This window comes from Monopterus albus, unplaced genomic scaffold, assembly GCF_001952655.1.
Source record: "Monopterus albus unplaced genomic scaffold, M_albus_1.0 scaffold3.1, whole genome shotgun sequence".
NCBI classification, from domain to species: domain Eukaryota; kingdom Metazoa; phylum Chordata; class Actinopteri; order Synbranchiformes; family Synbranchidae; genus Monopterus; species Monopterus albus.
In genome coordinates, this window is record NW_018127883.1 from 8159840 (window position 1) to 8177318 (window position 17479).

Consider the following 17479-nt stretch of genomic DNA (forward strand, 5'->3'; position numbering starts at 1 on the left):
AAATTTGCTCAGACATGACCACAAAATGAAGTTTTCAAACTTCATTTTCTAGGGATTTTTACGCATTCAATATGTATATATTCAGATTTTTAACTTTAAATGTCAATATTTAATATTCAGTTGTGTAAACTGTCTAGTTCGTCATAAAATTTCCACTTTTCTGAGAACTTTAACAAATTATCAATGTGGCTTTAAAGATTGAGATTTAAAGTTCAGTCTTGACCTTGGAAACAAGCAGACAGAGCAAACTCACAATGTGGGTCAAAAATAGCTTTAATAGGTCAAGTATCAATCTCAACTTTAAGGCCAACATGGACAGAGGAATGAAAAATCCTTGATAATGCCATCTGTAACAATATGTATCCTTTAGAGCTCATCTACTGGCCATTCCCATTGACATGCACTTTAAGAAAAAAAAGAAAAGTGTAAATCAAAGATCTGTTGAATTTATTACAATTCCACAAATCATAAACAAAAAGGAGCAAGATGTACAAGACATTATTTTTTTAAAAATACTTGTGTCAAGTTACAGGTACCAGTCTCAGTTTGGCCCCATGTTCAGTCTCTGTATTGCTGCTTCAAGTGCAGCGTTTTCTCATGTCATTTTTACACATTTGGAGGAGCTGGACACAGATCATTTGTCCACCAAAGCCTGTTGATGGCAGCAGTTCTGTGAATAGACTGAAGCAAGTAGAAACTAGCGGTATCTGGAGGATGGGAGTCATCTTGCTGAGCATAAACAGCTCCCGAGCTTCCCAGTCACCGGTGTGCTGCTACAAAAAGCCAGAACAGTGTGATGAGATTCGGTGGTTTCTCCAGTGAGCTTGTCCTTCTCACCCTGTTTCCCTTTGTTATACAAAAATGTTTGTATCCATCAGTGTGGCTGGGTACAACAATGTTTTTAAGACCTTGTGGGGAGGGGGAGGGGGGGCAGTGGCGCACAGATACAGGAAGGGAAGTGCAACTGGGTAATGGTGTCTAAACGTTTTACACAGATCCTGCTTGGCCAGTAGATGAAGACTGTGTGAGGTCATATAGACCTACTGCAGGGAGTGCATGAAGCTGTCCAGGTTGTACTCCATGTCGTACTGCTGCTGGTCCCATAACTCTCCTAGGCTATCCAGCACCGACTTCATGGAGGCCTTCCCTGAAGTTGACGATGACTGTTCACCCTTCTCACCCTTATCATCCTGAAACACATTTATACACAAGGAAATTCAGCCAAACATGATGTATGATCCACAGGTATCACAGCACAATAGGCATGAAGAGGTGCTTATGTCATCTTGTGGGATTTCTGAGCAACTGGACTAGGTTTCTAGGTCAAAGACGTTTCACCTCTCATCCAAGAGGCTTCATCAGTTCTGCCCGACTGGTGTTGAGCCGGAGATATTTAACACCAGTCGGGCAGAACTGAGGAAGTCTCTTGGATGTGAGGTGAAACGTCTTTGACCTAGAAACCTAGTCCAGTTGATTTTTCAGATCAAAGTACATTAGTAACCAGCAATTCAAGTCACCTGTCAAGTGACAACCCAAATATTAAAGTCAATTTGACTAATAAGTACCTGGATTTAGTTCACTGACTTTTTTAAAAACTTTGTTTAGATTTCCATGTGGTCCAATGTTGTATTCTGTCAGCGTCTCTATGACAGAAATTCTTTTTTGTCTCACCTTGTCCAGTGTAAAAAGGTTAAGGAGCTGGTTTGTGCCCATGCTTTGCAGGCTGGCATTCTCTTGACTGATAACAGTGTTGGCAATGCTCATCTTGAATTTTTGTAGTCCCATGATCTTCTCCTCCAGTGTTCCTCGTGTGATCAACCTGTACACGTTCACAACCCGTTTCTACACAAAACAAAATAATACAGAAAATGTTAATTGTAGGGTTGTCTGCCTCTCTGCCAATTTCATTTTGCATTAGAGGGCTGAAATGATTCCTCATGAAACTCAAGTAATTCAGTTACTTGATTATTAAAACATAGATGCAAAATCTTTGCATCAAATCCATATAACTTATGAACAGTTCAGTGTTTACTACAAATGATTGTTACTGTCGCATGTAATATGACAACTGTTAACATTTATTCAAACCACACATCTGTAATTAGATTTAGGATATCCAGAATAGCATTTCACCTAGTCGGACTTTTATTGTCTTTGAGCTGTCAATGAATAATATGAGTGAATATTAAAAATAAATCAGATATTTGACTATGAAAATTAATATTCCACTGTGGACATAAGCAGTTGTACTGCAGCCTTGTGCATTCTCATGTGAGCCTGTGCCACTGCACTGAATGCACTCTGAGTGACAGGAGTCTGTTTAGCGTTAGATGAGAATGAAATGTGGGTCAATCTGAAATACTATGCAGTTACAATGTATCAAATCAAATGATCAGTTTACATGAGTACATGTCCATGCATCATGCTGAATTCAACAGTACCTGTCCTATCCTATGGGCGCGATCCATAGCCTGCAGATCCCTCATTGGATTCCAATCATGTTCCACAAACACAACGGTGTCTGCACCTGTCAGGTTCAGTCCCAGACCACCAACATGGGTAGTCAGCAGCAGCACGTCAATGGATGGGTCATTGTTAAACCTGAGTCACAGAGAGAAGACAGACAGGGAAAAGAACTGAACTTGGAGCAGCTCACCTTCACTGTAACAGGTAGCAGTAGGTGGAGATCTGAACCAAATTTTAGATTTGATGACAAAAAGTGACTACATAAAAATCAACCTACTGACCTAGAAACGATGGAGTGGCGCAGGCCAGCCTGCACGCTGCCATCCAGCCTCAGGTAGGTGACAGTGGGCAGTTTGGGTTTCAGCAGGTCGTTCTCCACAATATCCAACATGCTCTTTAGCTGACAGAAAATGAGCACACGATGCTGGGCCACCACTGCCTCTGTGCTCCCCTCTGATCCTCCACCACCACCCAGACCACAGTCCAACAACAACTGGACAACATAAAAACAGATGAGAACATAGTATGAGACAGTTATGGTCGCAGTGATTAGTTCTATAAAGGCTCAAAAAAAAAAAAAGAAAAAAAAAAAAAAAGAAGGTACCATCTGTAATCCCACAGGCCAGCAATCTTCAAGACTCATTAAAAACCAGACACACATGCTATACAGCCTCTTACATACCCGAAGTGTAACCAATGTTTGTTGCATCTTGGTCATCTCTATTGTTATTCAGGCATACAATTTATTTTACAAGACTTCAATGTGTGAAGCTCAAATAACCAGGATGGGCTTTTTTTTTTTCAAAAATGTGTTCTACAAACACAAGGAGGACACGACACAGTTGACTGAATGGCTGACTCCCCAGCACATTACCTGTTTGAGAGCAGAGAGTTTGGGTGCATGCTGGATGTCCCGCAGGCTGGAGCTCTGACCTGCCAGCTGCTCAGTGATGCGTTTGTACTCTGGATGCTGTGGGGTCAGGACCAAGCTTGGGTGGTTACACAGCTTTCGCAGGTACTGCAGGGCCTGAAGAATATGGTTTAGAAAAACAAAACAAAACAAAAGGTAAATACCACTTCATGGTCCATATGTGATGCATCTTCACACTACTGCAAATTTGCTTTGTAAAACAAAAGTTTTAACCAAAATCAAAATGCATTCTAAGAAATGAATCACTTAACTTGTAGAGGTTCTGATCTCTACTAGTGCTATGAAGTCTTTTTTCAGAGTAGTTCCTGTTTTAGTGGTATCATTCACAAGGAGGAGTGAAATCCATTCAGCTGGTTTGTTAGCATGCAAGGACACACTCAATAGTAATGCTGAATTCAGTCTTTCATTCTGTGTGGAATGAAAACAAAACCAAAACAAAACAGGCTCTCATTCATTTGAATAGGGTTGATGCGTTACGCAGGGGGAACCAGAATCAGGGCTGGCTACAGCCAATGTGATGTAGCCTGTTGCAAATAAGTACCAGGTGACTAGCTGGTAGATCCTGGTGTCGGTAGCAGTGGCCGGCCACACTCATTCGCCTCATAGCAATCTTAACTGTGAGCCTCGGAACCTCACCAAACAGTGCCTGATTTGTTGTCTGATCTTTCCAGCTGACGTTAAGTATTGCTCTGAGCATTCTTGTGTAGCAGCCGTCCAGTGCCTTTTCAGTTGATGCCGTCAGGGTCCATGTCTCACATCCATAGAGTAGGATGGTCTCTACTGTAGATGTGAAGTATCTGATTTTCAGCTGTCTTGGTAGATCAGACTTCCACGGTGCTATCATCTTGTGGAGTGCCTTCCATGCTGAGGCTTTTCTCACCTTGATATCTTGTGCTGAGTCACTCACCCATGACCCTAGGTATTTGAAGTCCTTCATTCTTGCCAGTTGGAATCCATCACTTGTTCTTAGTGGTCCATGGTCACCAATGTTACAGGTCATGTATTCTGTCTTCTTTGTATTGAGATGCAAACTGACTGCAACACTATTTCAACTCTTATGAGTAGCTCTTGTGCTTGGGCTATTTGGTTAGAGAGGCCACAAAGAGGCCATACATATCTAGAAAAAAATAAATCTGTACCTGGAAGACATGCCCTGTGGCCTTCAGTTTAGGCTTTTCTTCCTCTTCTGCAGAGGCCGCAGAGATGCTGTCCTCCACACTGGCCTTAGCTCGAGACTTTGCGAAGTCTTCATATAACTGAACCTGTGGGGAATGAGAAAGCATCCCAATGCGTTACACTAAGATTGTACCATTATTCATTTGATGCATCTGTGGAAAATCATCAACTCACTTCCAAACTAGAATCACATTTTCATTTCTACCATGTACATTGTGTTAAACTTGTACCTGTAGAGGACTCAGGTTGCAGTAATAGTCTTGAATTATTTTTGGGGGAAGGTCCTGGAGGACATCCTCCTTCATTCTCCTCAGAAGGAAGGGTAGCACCTGCCGATGTAGGGCCTCCATTGCCAGGACACCTAGAGGGAGAAACCAGTGTTAATCATGGTTACTATTTTAACATTAATATACTTGGTAGAAAAGGGATGTTAGGAAAGGCAATACTCAGTTAGAAATGAATTGTGAAGTTCAGACAATTGCAGACTAATGGGTCTCACATACCTGCCTCCTGTTCCCGTGAGGAACTCTTAGCATCACGACTGGCCAGAATTGGTTTACCGTAGCGAGCAGCAAACTGTCGTTCTGTTCCAAGAAAGCCTGGCATGAGGAAGTCAAACAGCGACCAGAGCTCCAAGACATTGTTCTGTGGATAGAAATAAAGGGAAAATATTTATGCATGCATGGAAAGATGGAGAATTTCATATGCTATTGTCATTTGAGCTCTTAGACAGCACCTCACCTGAATAGGCGTTCCTGACAAGATGACTCGGAAGTTAGCAGCCAGCTGCTTAATTGCTTTGGAAAGTTTGGTTTTCCCATTCTTGATGACATGGCCCTCATCAAGGATACAGTAGTTAAATTTAATATTTCTGAAAATTTTGCGGGAAAAAAAAAGCACTTTTACAATGGAGCACCTTCCTCCAAAACACAAAAATAGACTATTACTGTAATTGGAATAGCACTCACCTAAAAAACTCAATGTCATTTCGAACAACATCATAAGAGGCTACTATAAGATTGTGTTTTTTCACTTGATGTTGCAACCTGAAAAGTAAATGTTCATTTAGCTTCATTGACTCTCTGGAGATTATACAAGCTTGTTAAGTTAGCTTTATGGTGATGATTAAACTTTCCAACTCAGCTTGTGGAAAAACAAACAAAACAAACCATCATCTTTTGTAGCAAACTCATTCTCGCCGCATTCGTTCTGTAGGAGGCCCAGTGTAGTGCAGTGGGTTGAGGTACTCTTTGCTGCAGAATTTGCCCACTTCATCCACCCAGTGGCCAGTCAGTGTGGGAGGACAGACCACCAGAGACGGTAGGGGGCTGCAGTCTGCAACCTTAGTCTTGGTATATTCTTGTGCCCTGTACAGACATCACACACAAAAGGCTGAGTCAAGTTTATTTACACAGCACTTTAAACATAAAATGACAAAGATGAAAATGAGAAACTGGGACAAATCACTGTTGATGAAACTGTCAAATGCTCAAACCTGGCTTTCACATGGCATTTTAATCAAATAAATAGCATCATTTATAACATCACAGCACTCGTATTCATAATGTTTTGCATAAATGATCTTATACTTGTACAGCGCTTTTCTATGCATTGCAGCACACTCAAAGCGCTTTCACACTATTTGGCCATTCACGGTCACAAGCACACACATTCACAAACTGGTGTCATCACCAGGAGCAACTGAGCGTTCAGTGTCTTGCTTTAGGACACTTCGACATGTGGACTGGACAAGCCAGGAATCGAACCGCTAATATTCCGGTTAGGAGACGACCCGCTCTACCCCCTGAGCCACAGCCACCCCCATAATTGAACATCTTTATGGACACAGTTTTATCTAGCCCAAAATAGACAACACCTAAGATCAATTATACACACACATTTAACTGTTAATGTTCTTAACAACACATCTCATCAAATGACAGTGGAGGCGGTGTGTGCTGACGCAGTCAATTTGAAAGTCAAACGCAATAACAGCAATAGTGCTGTTTGGACTTTTTACCTGAGGTAGTGATCTCCTGCCAGAATGCAGATAGACTGCAGTGTTTTGCCAAGGCCCATGTCATCACACAGGATCCCGTGCAGCTTGTACTTGTTCAGGAAAGACAGCCAGTTCACTCCATCCTGCAAGTTGAGACAGACCAACATTGAAAATACAAGCAAAAGTCTGCTCTCTAAAATAGACAAACACAGCTCGTCTATTGTTAACTGTAGTTGGTTTCAGAGTGACATTTTCTCCTCCATCAAGGTTAAGTGGTTGAGGACCTGGCAGCACAAACAAATTCCAGCAGTTGTTTAAATGTGTAAAAACAAAGGGTGGCTATCCTTCATCTGGTGTTGGAGGAGATATCGCAGTGTGCTGTGAACCCTGAAACTGATACACACCTGTTGGTACTTCCTGAGCTCAGCCTTAATGGGCACAGGGATTTTATAGCTGTCCAATTTTCTGCCATCCAGCAGTTGCTCCAAAAAGTGCCGTTCTCTGGCTTTCTGGCGGATTAGGTCAGCAGACATGGCTGGAGGGTCTGGTATGCCTGCCTGGTAGACAAGAGGGGAAAAAAAACAGTACCAATAGAAGGGGAAGATGACATGACATTATAAGGTCAGTGTATTAGAAAGTTACAGGTCTGAGTGCCCCTACCTCTAGTGGCAGCAGGCGGATGAGTGTGGCAAAACACTGTGTGGCCAGGAAACGAATGCTGTTGCTGGGGTCGCTCATACGGCCCAGTACTGGTACAACCAGCAGTACAATGTAGGGTACGATGCCCACATCCAACTGCTCCATGACACCTGGAGACATGTTGTCAAGGACAATACTGTACAGAAATAAAGTTAACAACCACAAGCTCCCTCACCCTCTTTACACCTATGATCCGTTTTAAAATAGCATTACAGCAAATCTGTTAAGAAATGCATTTATATTATTCTAGGTATTATAACCATAAAATGGAATCTGAACATGTTACTCTATCAAGGATACAAGCCAAAGCCTCAATTGCGCCCTCCTGTTTCGTGCAGTCATCAATGGCGGCTAACCAGGGTAGTACACACTCAAGAAAACTGTTCATGGTCTCTAGCATGGCTATCTTACTGAGCACACCCACACAGCGTGCTGCCATGTGACGCACAGCTGTGTACGGGTGCTGCAGACAGGTGAACAGATGGGGCAGGTGCTCCAGCAGCTAGGGTACACCATAAAGACAAGAGAGACATTCAGTAAGGGGTCATTCAATACCTCGTTTAAATTCCAGGAGTTGTTTTAAGATGCCCTGATGAGTTTCTCCTTTGGGGATCCCTAATGACATCTTAAACTCTTTTCAATTGTACAGGTAAATAAACTTTGAGACTCTCTAATGGTTCAGAAGAAAACAAAAAAACAAAAGCCTTTGTGAATAAATCCTACCAAAGGTTTGAGTTCAGAAGCCATGGCTCCAGCCATGACCTCTAGAACTTGCAGAGAGTTGACCAGTTCTTGGGCTGCAGTGTCTCCCTTCTCAAGCTGGGCCTGCCTGTCTAAAAGTGCACAAACACACAGTGATTCAATGGGACAGTCTTTCTGACAACACACTTCAAAACTGAAGTATTTGGACAGTTACAATTTGCTCTTCAGGCCCTGTGATTCAGCAGATAAATAATAAATACTACACTGAAGTGCCAAGTCTCAGCTTTGAGTACATTTACACCCACATTTAAAAAAAGTGAACAGGAGATGTACATTCCCTTTAAGACGCAGCGCCCCAGTTGCAGGGGTTCCAAAAGTAATACTTTTGTTAACTGTTCAACTATAGCTCACACACAAACAGGCTGAAAAAAAAAAAAAACTAAATGAAAGCTATCACACAATTTCCTGTTTGTAGACTGTTACTAATATCTATTGAAGATTTAAACCAACCAACACACCAATGCACTGATTTTCAGTCACCACTGTCCTTAGCGGTCCCACTGTGATCTCCCAGAGGTATGGCAGAGCTTTGGTGAGGTCTGCCCCAAAGTGCCTGGCAACTGTTGTTAGGGAGAACTCTGCTCCTCTTCTTTGAATAAGAAATGGTTTCTTGCTCTAAAAGGAACAACACAGGGGGGTGGGTTTACTCAACCTGTAGTTAGTACAACACAAGGTCAATGTACAGAGTAGCCCTTCATACCTCATCATTATCGGTGCTGATGGTGCTGCCAGGAGGAAGCTCTGTGCTGGCAGTTTTTGGGGTTTTAGGGGCTGGACCTCTCTTGCTGGTGATGGCAAATGCTGCCCTTTGGTGATGGTACAGGGTCATGATGCCACAAGTTTTGCTGACCTTGTGATGCAGGCCGTCTTTCTCCAACCCACTGCCTAATGGCATGAGAAATAAGGAGGGAGAAACATGCAAGCAAGCACATCTTCAGTGTTGATACATGATTACTGAAAGGCTACTGCTGTACTTTTAATTTTACAAATGTAGAAAACTAAATATATTTTATGTCACTCTTCAAGAGCATCAGTGCAAAAAGTAAAAAGTCAAAGAAAACCCAATTTTAAATCCTACTGGCAGCTGAGAAGGTGATTTAAACTACTGAAAATATGCCCAGATACCTTTGGCATTTTCCTGTGTGGGGGGTACAGGGCAAGAGGATGAGGGTGTGACAGAAGAGTCCACGCAGACTGAGGTACAGAGGTTTCTGATGATCTTGGGGTTGGGGCATGGTGAGCGTCCAGCACACTGCTGCAACAGCTTAGCTATAAAAGAGGCAGCATAACCCTGAATAAGAGTGTTCTCGTCTCGCTTGATGGCCTCCATCAAAGGCCTGACAATTGGGTTGAGCTTGTCAGGAAGCACTTGCAGGTTGATCACTGAACAGGCTGTGAACATGTGGACACGCAAATGCAGCTGCTGCCACTCTGTGTTGGTCTCCATCACTGATGCCTGAGCTTGGTGTTGTTTACTATCCAGTGCCTGCCATTGTTTAGACTTCACATTCAGACCCGCTGTTGACTCTGTAAAGATAGTTGTTACCTAGGAAACAAGTGAGGGGAGAAAATGAGTGACTGGAATGGGAGCAATCTGACACATAGTGCTATTTCCATTGACTTCTGAAGCTGAAAGTCAGCTGTGTACCATAACTTTAATTCCAAAGCTTTCAACTCAAGAAATAAAGGCAGGGTCAGAAAATAAACTATAGTTGAACAATATCCAAAATGACAATGCCAGCTAAATACTATGACAGAACCAAACAAACTGTGTTTCACTGAGTAACAGTAGTGTCACTGGCGGCCTGCCCAAACAACTTGTTCTAGTCAGAGGTACAATGATAGCAGTCTTCTCTACAAACTACAGTATGCATGTTTTTGGACACAGCAAGCAAATCCAGCTATAAAATTTCTTTGCATTTATTTCATACAAAAAGTAATACCCAACAATAACACTCCTCTGTCTAATTCTTTGGAAAGTATAGTGCATGTGACATCCCGTGTGCACAATGAAATGGTAGCTATTGACGCCTTAAATGAAGTTTGGTGGTTCACAAGCGCATTCAAAGATCAAATAGTTCAAATCAAAATTTACTTATATAGCACTATAAAAACAACTTGCTGACCAAAGTATTATACATAAGCCACAATAAAATAAAATGCAAAAGACACCTACAGTAAAACATTCGAAGAGGAGACGTCAAATACTGTGATCCAAAGGTCATGAAAATTAAACATTTTAAGCAGAGGCTTAAAGACTGGCAGATCCATTGCAGATCTAATATTAATCGCTAAACTGTTTAACACAGTTTAACAGCAAAAGATTCACGTGATCCATCTCTCTTCATTTAGCCAATTCCTATTCGGTTAAGAGTGACAGTGGGTGTTGAAAACCTTTATATTTTATCCAGTCACTTTGGATTGTTCATACATGTGCAGATGGAATTACCAGTTCGTTGGCTTGGTCAATGGTGAAAACGCTACAATTGAGACGGTCTTGCAGGTCTATGTGGGCTTCAGCTAGCAATGCAATGAGCTGCTTGCACTCATTCTGCATGCGTGTGAAGGGGATGGCAATCTCATCATAGTACAGCTGCTCAGACAGAATGGCCAAAAGACGAGGCTGCACCATGGATGATACCACCTGACAATCCTGCAAGAGAGTGATTGGAAAGGTCAGTGTGGTTTCTAAATGCTCAAACCACAACCAAAAAGTACTCATTGTGTGATATATTCCACAATAAATAAAATTAGTGCCAGAGCTTTTCACCTCCTGCAGTGCAGCCCACTCGCAAAGCACCAGAGCCACTGCTATGCGCTGCAGAGCAGACTTAGAGTTGAGGTGGAAGAGGAACAGCTGGCCCAAAGACTCAGCTGGTCGGATCTCCTGAGTTGCAGCATTGAGCTGAGGATCACAGATACACCTGCACAGAGCCCCCAGCAATCTGGAATACAGACATACAGTACAAGGAGAGCAGGGAAACACTGTCAGGACTGTTGGCATCTTTAAAAACTCTTTATATGGCAATCAAAGTTTCTTTATTTCTTGAGAGAAAGTCAGATGTTCACTTAATGACTGATAATGTTACTTACTTGGCAGCCATGAGGCGAGCACGAACCACCACATAGTCTCTTGTCACCGAATCATCCATCACAGTCTCTGCACCTGCTATATAATACTCCTGGACTGTTTCCTTCACCTGATTGGTCCCTTGCCGTGCCTTTGTCCCTGCTTTATCCTGCTGCACCAACACACCATTAACTGTTAATTTAACACATAAAAATGAAACCCCACACAAGTTTCATGTAGCATTAAAAAAGTTGCTTGGGGTGACAAAAGTAACAAGCAGCATGTTGCCATCACTAAATTAAAACATTTGCCACCTCCTCTGCTATAAACACAATGCTATACATCAGAATCAGCTTTATTGGCCAGATGTGTTGGACACATGAGGAATTTGACTCTGGTACAGCAGCTCTCACAGTGTATGTACATGATCTTACGAGGTGCGTCAAAAAAGTTCCAGGACTGAGTGTGCTGTGTGAGCCATGAGTGGAGGAGGGATTAGTGGGTTGCGTCACTGTGTGATGCAATATCTGGGGTGTGTATGAAACCCTCCACTGATGGAAGGTTTCATGGAGACTGTGATGATGATGGAGCATTTGAAGCAGGAGGGAACTTCATACAGCCCCAGTGACCTGTTGAAGTAAGTGTGAAGATGTGGGCCAGCTGATCAGCACACGCTTTCAAGCAGAAGGGGGTCATACCATCTGGGCCTGGTGCCTTTGTGATCTTTTGTTTTGTTTTTTTTGTTTTTTTGTTTTTTTTTAAAGGCCACGCACATCCTTTTCGCAGATCAGAGGGGAAGGGTGGTAATCATCAGGAGATCGGCTGCTGGGTCTGAGGTGGGAGTATTGTTTCTCAAAACCTACAGCAGAACATGTTCATGTTGTCTGCTAGTTGGTCTTCAACAGCAGAGGGGGATGGTTTCCTGTAGTCAGTGATGTTTTTCAGGCTTCTGCACACAGATGAGGGGTTGTTGGCTTAAACCTAGGCTTTCAGTTTTTCAGAGTAGCTCCTCTTTGCTACTTTAATCTCCCTTGTCAGTGTGTTCCTGCCCTGCCTGCCTGTACAGAATCCTGTCCCCACTTCTGTAGACCTCCTTTTTGGCATGTCAAACGCTGCTTGAGTGTTACTGTGAACCTGGGCTTGTTGTTGTATGTGCAGGAGGTCTTGGTGAGCAGGCGCGCGCACACACACACACACACACACACACACAAGCCAATGTATGACGTCACAGTGTCAGTGAGTTCATCCAGGTCTGTAGCCTCAAATACACTCCAATCTGTGCATTCAAAGCAGCTCTGTAGCTCTGACTTTGCCTGCTCAGTCCAGCTCTTCACTGTTTTGACCACAGGCTTCACTGTTTTAAGTTTCTGCCTGTAGGTTGGAATAAGATGGACCATACAGTGATCAGAGCGTCCGAGGGCTGCATGGGGGACAGGGCAATAGGCATCTTTTATTGCTGTGTAGCAGTGGTCCAATGTGTTTTTCTCCCTGGTAGGACAGGTGACATGCCATCTGTATTTGGGCAGTTCTTGGGTGAGATTTGCTCTGTTTAAGTCCCCTAGAACAATGAGCGGGGAGTCGGGATGTTCCATTTCCATGCTAGTTATCTGTTCGGCCAGGAGCTGTAGTGCGCTAGTGTGGGCCTGCGGTCTTATATACACTCCGATCAGAATGAAAGAAGAAAATTATCGGGGAGAATAAAAAGGTTTGCAGTTGAAGCAAAAGGTCTCCAAGTCTGTGTTACTGTTCTCTCTAGCACCGTGACATCTGTGCACCAACCTTCATTTATGTAGAGATACATACATATTAAACTGATTTGGTACATGCAAAAAAGCTGTTCCCATTTCTAATGAGTTTCATTTGCTCTAAACTTTAAGACACACTTCATTACAAAAACTAGCTAATAAATTATTTGTTGACTTGAATGTGGCTTTTGTGCTATATTTTTATTTCTCACTCCAGACTGGTCAGGTTGCTAAAAAGTCTCTGGCTCAAAAACATACAAAGCATGGCTGAAAGATTCTTCTGTTACTTTAACTTGTTAGAATTTGCAAAAGAAGCCACCTACCATCGTAAGTTACTGTACATCATACTTTAAAGCCTGATCTTCTTTATTATGTCAGATGTTTTGCATTATACTACAAATAGCTATATATACACACTGAAAACTTGTAAAAGCTGATCACAAAATGAGTTATCCTAAATCTTAAATATAAAATATTCAGTTCACTGCTTAAAATTGCTAACAACTAAAAGCAACTAGCATTTGAGAACATTACTAGTATAAACCTGTACACACTGTAATACAAAAAAAAAAAAAAAACAATCAGGTGAGGAGATAAGAATAAAGATTACAACCTTGGAGCGGGCCTTCACTTGCAACAGCATGTTCAGGTCTATGGGAATGTGTGAGGCCTGCATCATGAGACAGAGCCAGGTGCCCATCCATGGACAGCTCGCTGCCACCACATACTGCTGAGGGGCCTGAGTCAGCAGTTCCATCCACACCTGCACACATTAGGGTAGGGAAGGGTAGAACTTTATTGATCCCACAGTGGGGAAATTCCAGTGTTCCAGCAGCAGTAAGGGACAAAAACAACAGAGAGCAAGCAACAAGACACCATAAGAACAAAAACCATACACCGATCTTGATAGACAAATTCAGAAATCACGGAAAGAAAAAAAAAAAAAAGGAGGACAGAGCTACTGGAACTCACTGCCGCTCGGTGCGGTGCATCTTTAAAAAAAAAAAAAAAAAAAAAAAAAAAAAATTGAAAATTTGAGAATACCCAAAAAACAAGACAGTACAAGCATTTCAAAATAGCAAACACCACAAGGATCTCTTAAAAACAAATCAAGATTCTTAAAAAAAATTGTTCTTTGTGTAGGAGGGTGGCAGAGAGGGGGAGGGGAGGCATGGCATGGTCGAGGTCCCCGAGATAAGGTTTAGAGCCTGCGGGTGCTGTGTCTGCCAGGGCACCGTGTGCCTGCACACAGCAGCAGAGCCGGCCCGGGGATCAGTGGAGAACCGTCACCACGGTTGATTACCAAATTAAGGCAATATCAAAAGGGTCATATATGCACTACCGTTCAAAAGTTTGGTGTTGATATTTAAGCAGCTCGAGTCCAGTCAACCTTAAATGGTACAAAGTTAAACTGCCAGAGGTAAAACAAACAAAAAAGCAGCCTTTTCAGGGATTAAGTGGAAGTAAATTAAGCCTTGAAAACTGATGCAAATCCAACTTTTGTTTACTACTTACAGATTTTACCTGGCTGTGGCCATCACTGATGCAGAGGCATAACAAGACTTATTACACCCTCTGCAGTATTATTTGCAAAAAAAGAAAATAAGAGAACTCTTTCAGGGTTCCATCCTGAAAGTGGCTGCCCCCTGAAAGTTGACTAGTTGAATCATTTTTATTTTGTCATGTCAGCCAGTGTGCATTACAACAGAAGGTAGCTCCAGTCCCCGTTAGTTTGCAGTCTTCTTCTCCTCATTTCAGTGTGCCAAGTAGCAATTTGCTCAATAGGATACCCACTATGCTCCCAACCATAGTAAGTAGGGGGGATACCTACTTCAATGGTGACACTGTCCAATGCATGGATTTAAGGTCTGACGACACTATTTAGTAAACTGCAGCCCAGAATGAGGAGAAAAAGACAAAAAAAATTCCACTAGAACAAGACACAAAGGTGAAATTTGTACTTTATTAGAAGTGTTTTCAGTCTACTTTTACAAAAGAAAAAGACTGTCACAACGATGCGGCTGGTTTGGTATATGTGCATCTGGGTTGTTTCCTCATCTCCGTTATAATTTAATGCACAGCCATTAACCATTAACTGCAAAGTGATTTATTTCTGCTTCAACTGCTACTCAGCACTAGGTGTATAGGGCAGGCAGTGCAACATTTGAAAAACAGTTGCAGGAGGGCACAGAATAGCTTTCACAATGTCAAACATGTTGGATTTCTTTTTCAATCAGTGTTCTCTTCCTGTCTACAGCTCGTCACATGATGTAACACATTCCTGCTATTGGTTAACGCAGCTTAGCAGGGGAAAAGCAGGGGTTGGTTTGATACAAGGGATCTGACTGCTAGTGCAAACACGGCAGAATCATTGCCACATGAGGCTGAGATCGCACAGGGATCTAAATCGCACTTACAAAGTGATTTATTGTGCAGCCCTAAAACGGAGACTCATTCAAGCACAAATAATAATTAAAGCTTAAATAAAGTAGGAAGCTCTGATGAAATTCTAATGCGGATCATGAAACAAACCTTTTGGATCAGTTCAAGAATTTCCTCACTGCTCTCCAGTATGCAGGACTGGAAGATGTGCCGGAGCATGTCTTGAAGGATGGGGTTGATCCACATGGAACAGCTCTGAAGAACAAAAAAATGGAACACACCACACAAAAATTAGCTAGTATTCAATTCAAGCTGAGAACTTTAAAAAAAAAAAAAAACAAACAAAAAAAAAAACTGAACACAACTTTAGTTGTGTATTTCTAATACTTTGTTAAATCCTAAATGCTGAAAACGTATTCTGCTAATATATTACACCAATCTCTAACTGCCCTTTACCTGATCAGCTCTAGAAAGCAGGGTGAAAAGGGTTTCCAGTGCTGCACGTCTTACTGATGATATAGTGTGTCTCAAGAAAGGCCAAAGCCGAGGAACCAGGACGGTTAATGATTGCTGCATGCTAGAGTGGATGAGAAATAAACAGTCAGAACTGGTCAGGCAACACAGTTAAAAATTCAAAGAAATTTCAAACAAAGTCAGTGCTGTGCATTTGTAATAAACCTGCTCCAGCATGAACTAAATGTGATTTTATGCAAGTCATGTTTATCATTTGTCCCCTGTTAAAGGTAACACCAATTTTATAATGTGTAGTATTATTAGGGACATGGTTTGTCAGTTACTATATAAATTACTGTACAAACACCTTGGAGTCAGTTAGCAGCATTTTGAGAAGCAAGTATTTACTGTATGACTTTCAGAGCCTGACCTGCACTGTCGGACCTGTGGATAGGTTAGCAGCGAGGACAGCAATGTCATGATGCTGTTGGTGGAAGCAGTGAGGTCATCCAAGTCCAAAAGAGCATCCCATAGTGTGTTCACTATGAAGGGCACCTGAGAGAAAATTTTACAACTACATTAAGACCTCTGGAATGAGGATAGTAAAAAAATAAACTACATAGAGGTGACACAGAACACTAAAAACTGTTAAAGGGTGTTCATTTTGCCTCTCTGACCTTACTAGGCAGTAGTTGTACCAAGCCTTCAACCACAGGGATGAGAGCTGCAGCTGCCACAGCCCTGACATCATCATCTAGATCCTGTAGTCCTACAGAGATGGCAGGGAGCACCCTGGGCAGTAAAACTGAGATCAGGTCCTGAAACACAAAGAACAGGCAGATGAATATGCACACAGATATACTTCTATGATGTTAGAAAGAATGGCCTCAGCTGCCCCAGCAGGTGGGGCATGCAATCTGGGGTCACTCTTGGGGTCTTCTCTGGGGGGACACTGCATGAGGGAGGAAGGCCAGGTCACTGTTTCCTCTTCCTTAACTGTATATAGCATTACTGGACTGCTGACACCCTCTTAGACAAGCTCCCTCCTCAAGGTCTGGGAGCTATTTAGGAGAGGAACACATCACACATTGGGTCAGGGACCAATCCTGAGCTGTTTCAGTCCCAACAATTGACTATTAATATATACCATGATGAACAGTAAAACAAAGGGAAGGTTTAATTTAACCATGACACAAGGATGCTGCTGTCCTGGATGACCTTACCCTCCCTGCTGAGCTGCTCCAGAGCTCCCCAAGCAATGGCCTCACCTCGTGCTGGTGGTTTAGGGTGGAGGCATCACCAATACACTCCTGTTCCTTTATTGATTTAACTCCCACACCCCCATTTCCCCCCTTTTACATTTAATTCCCCCCCCCAAATTTTTACATTTTTTTGGTTTAATTTTATTTTTCTTTAATAAGTATCAGTCTGCATAGCGTTGGATACACCCACACTACACACTTTCACACACAATTTAATTTAATAATCCCTTTGTCTCTTTTGTTAATGTCTGTTGTCTCATCTGCTATGTTATGTCCTTTGTCCTGTAAATGTGTTAATTTGTGTTGCAAAAAACACTACAGCAAGGAACACATCTGCTTCCAAACAAAAAAAAAAAATTGATGGACAAGTATGTTTGAACATACAAGGAATTCGACTCCGGTGCAGAGTCATTACATTGTACAACTCTACTATGTGTATTTAACAGCTCATCATATATGCAACAGATGCTACCTGTCGGACAGCCAGAGCATATTTAATCCCCAGGAGGCCTCCATGACGGACCTCCCACTGGT

At 42.3% G+C, this 17479-nt stretch overlaps 1 protein-coding gene across 1 annotated transcript in view; it reads right to left on the reverse strand.

The window, feature by feature from the left end:
- Positions 1-430: 430 nt before the first annotated feature.
- btaf1 (BTAF1 RNA polymerase II, B-TFIID transcription factor-associated) overlaps positions 431-17479 on the reverse strand; it is a 25718-nt gene continuing 8669 nt past the window's right edge. The window contains 28 exon segments of the mRNA XM_020599861.1: positions 431-1190; positions 1672-1842; positions 2442-2601; positions 2748-2959; positions 3341-3493; positions 4537-4659; positions 4804-4934; positions 5077-5218; positions 5315-5444; positions 5542-5619; positions 5773-5940; positions 6594-6715; positions 6977-7129; positions 7233-7381; positions 7572-7773; positions 7995-8104; positions 8492-8648; positions 8734-8918; positions 9159-9579; positions 10483-10686; positions 10804-10978; positions 11127-11272; positions 13462-13611; positions 15381-15485; positions 15687-15807; positions 16114-16238; positions 16361-16501; positions 17418-17479. The exon segment at positions 17418-17479 is cut by the window's right edge and continues 15 nt beyond it. Of these exon segments, the coding sequence (XP_020455517.1) occupies positions 1041-1190; positions 1672-1842; positions 2442-2601; positions 2748-2959; positions 3341-3493; positions 4537-4659; positions 4804-4934; positions 5077-5218; positions 5315-5444; positions 5542-5619; positions 5773-5940; positions 6594-6715; positions 6977-7129; positions 7233-7381; positions 7572-7773; positions 7995-8104; positions 8492-8648; positions 8734-8918; positions 9159-9579; positions 10483-10686; positions 10804-10978; positions 11127-11272; positions 13462-13611; positions 15381-15485; positions 15687-15807; positions 16114-16238; positions 16361-16501; positions 17418-17479 (4346 nt within the window). The 3' untranslated portion in view covers positions 431-1040.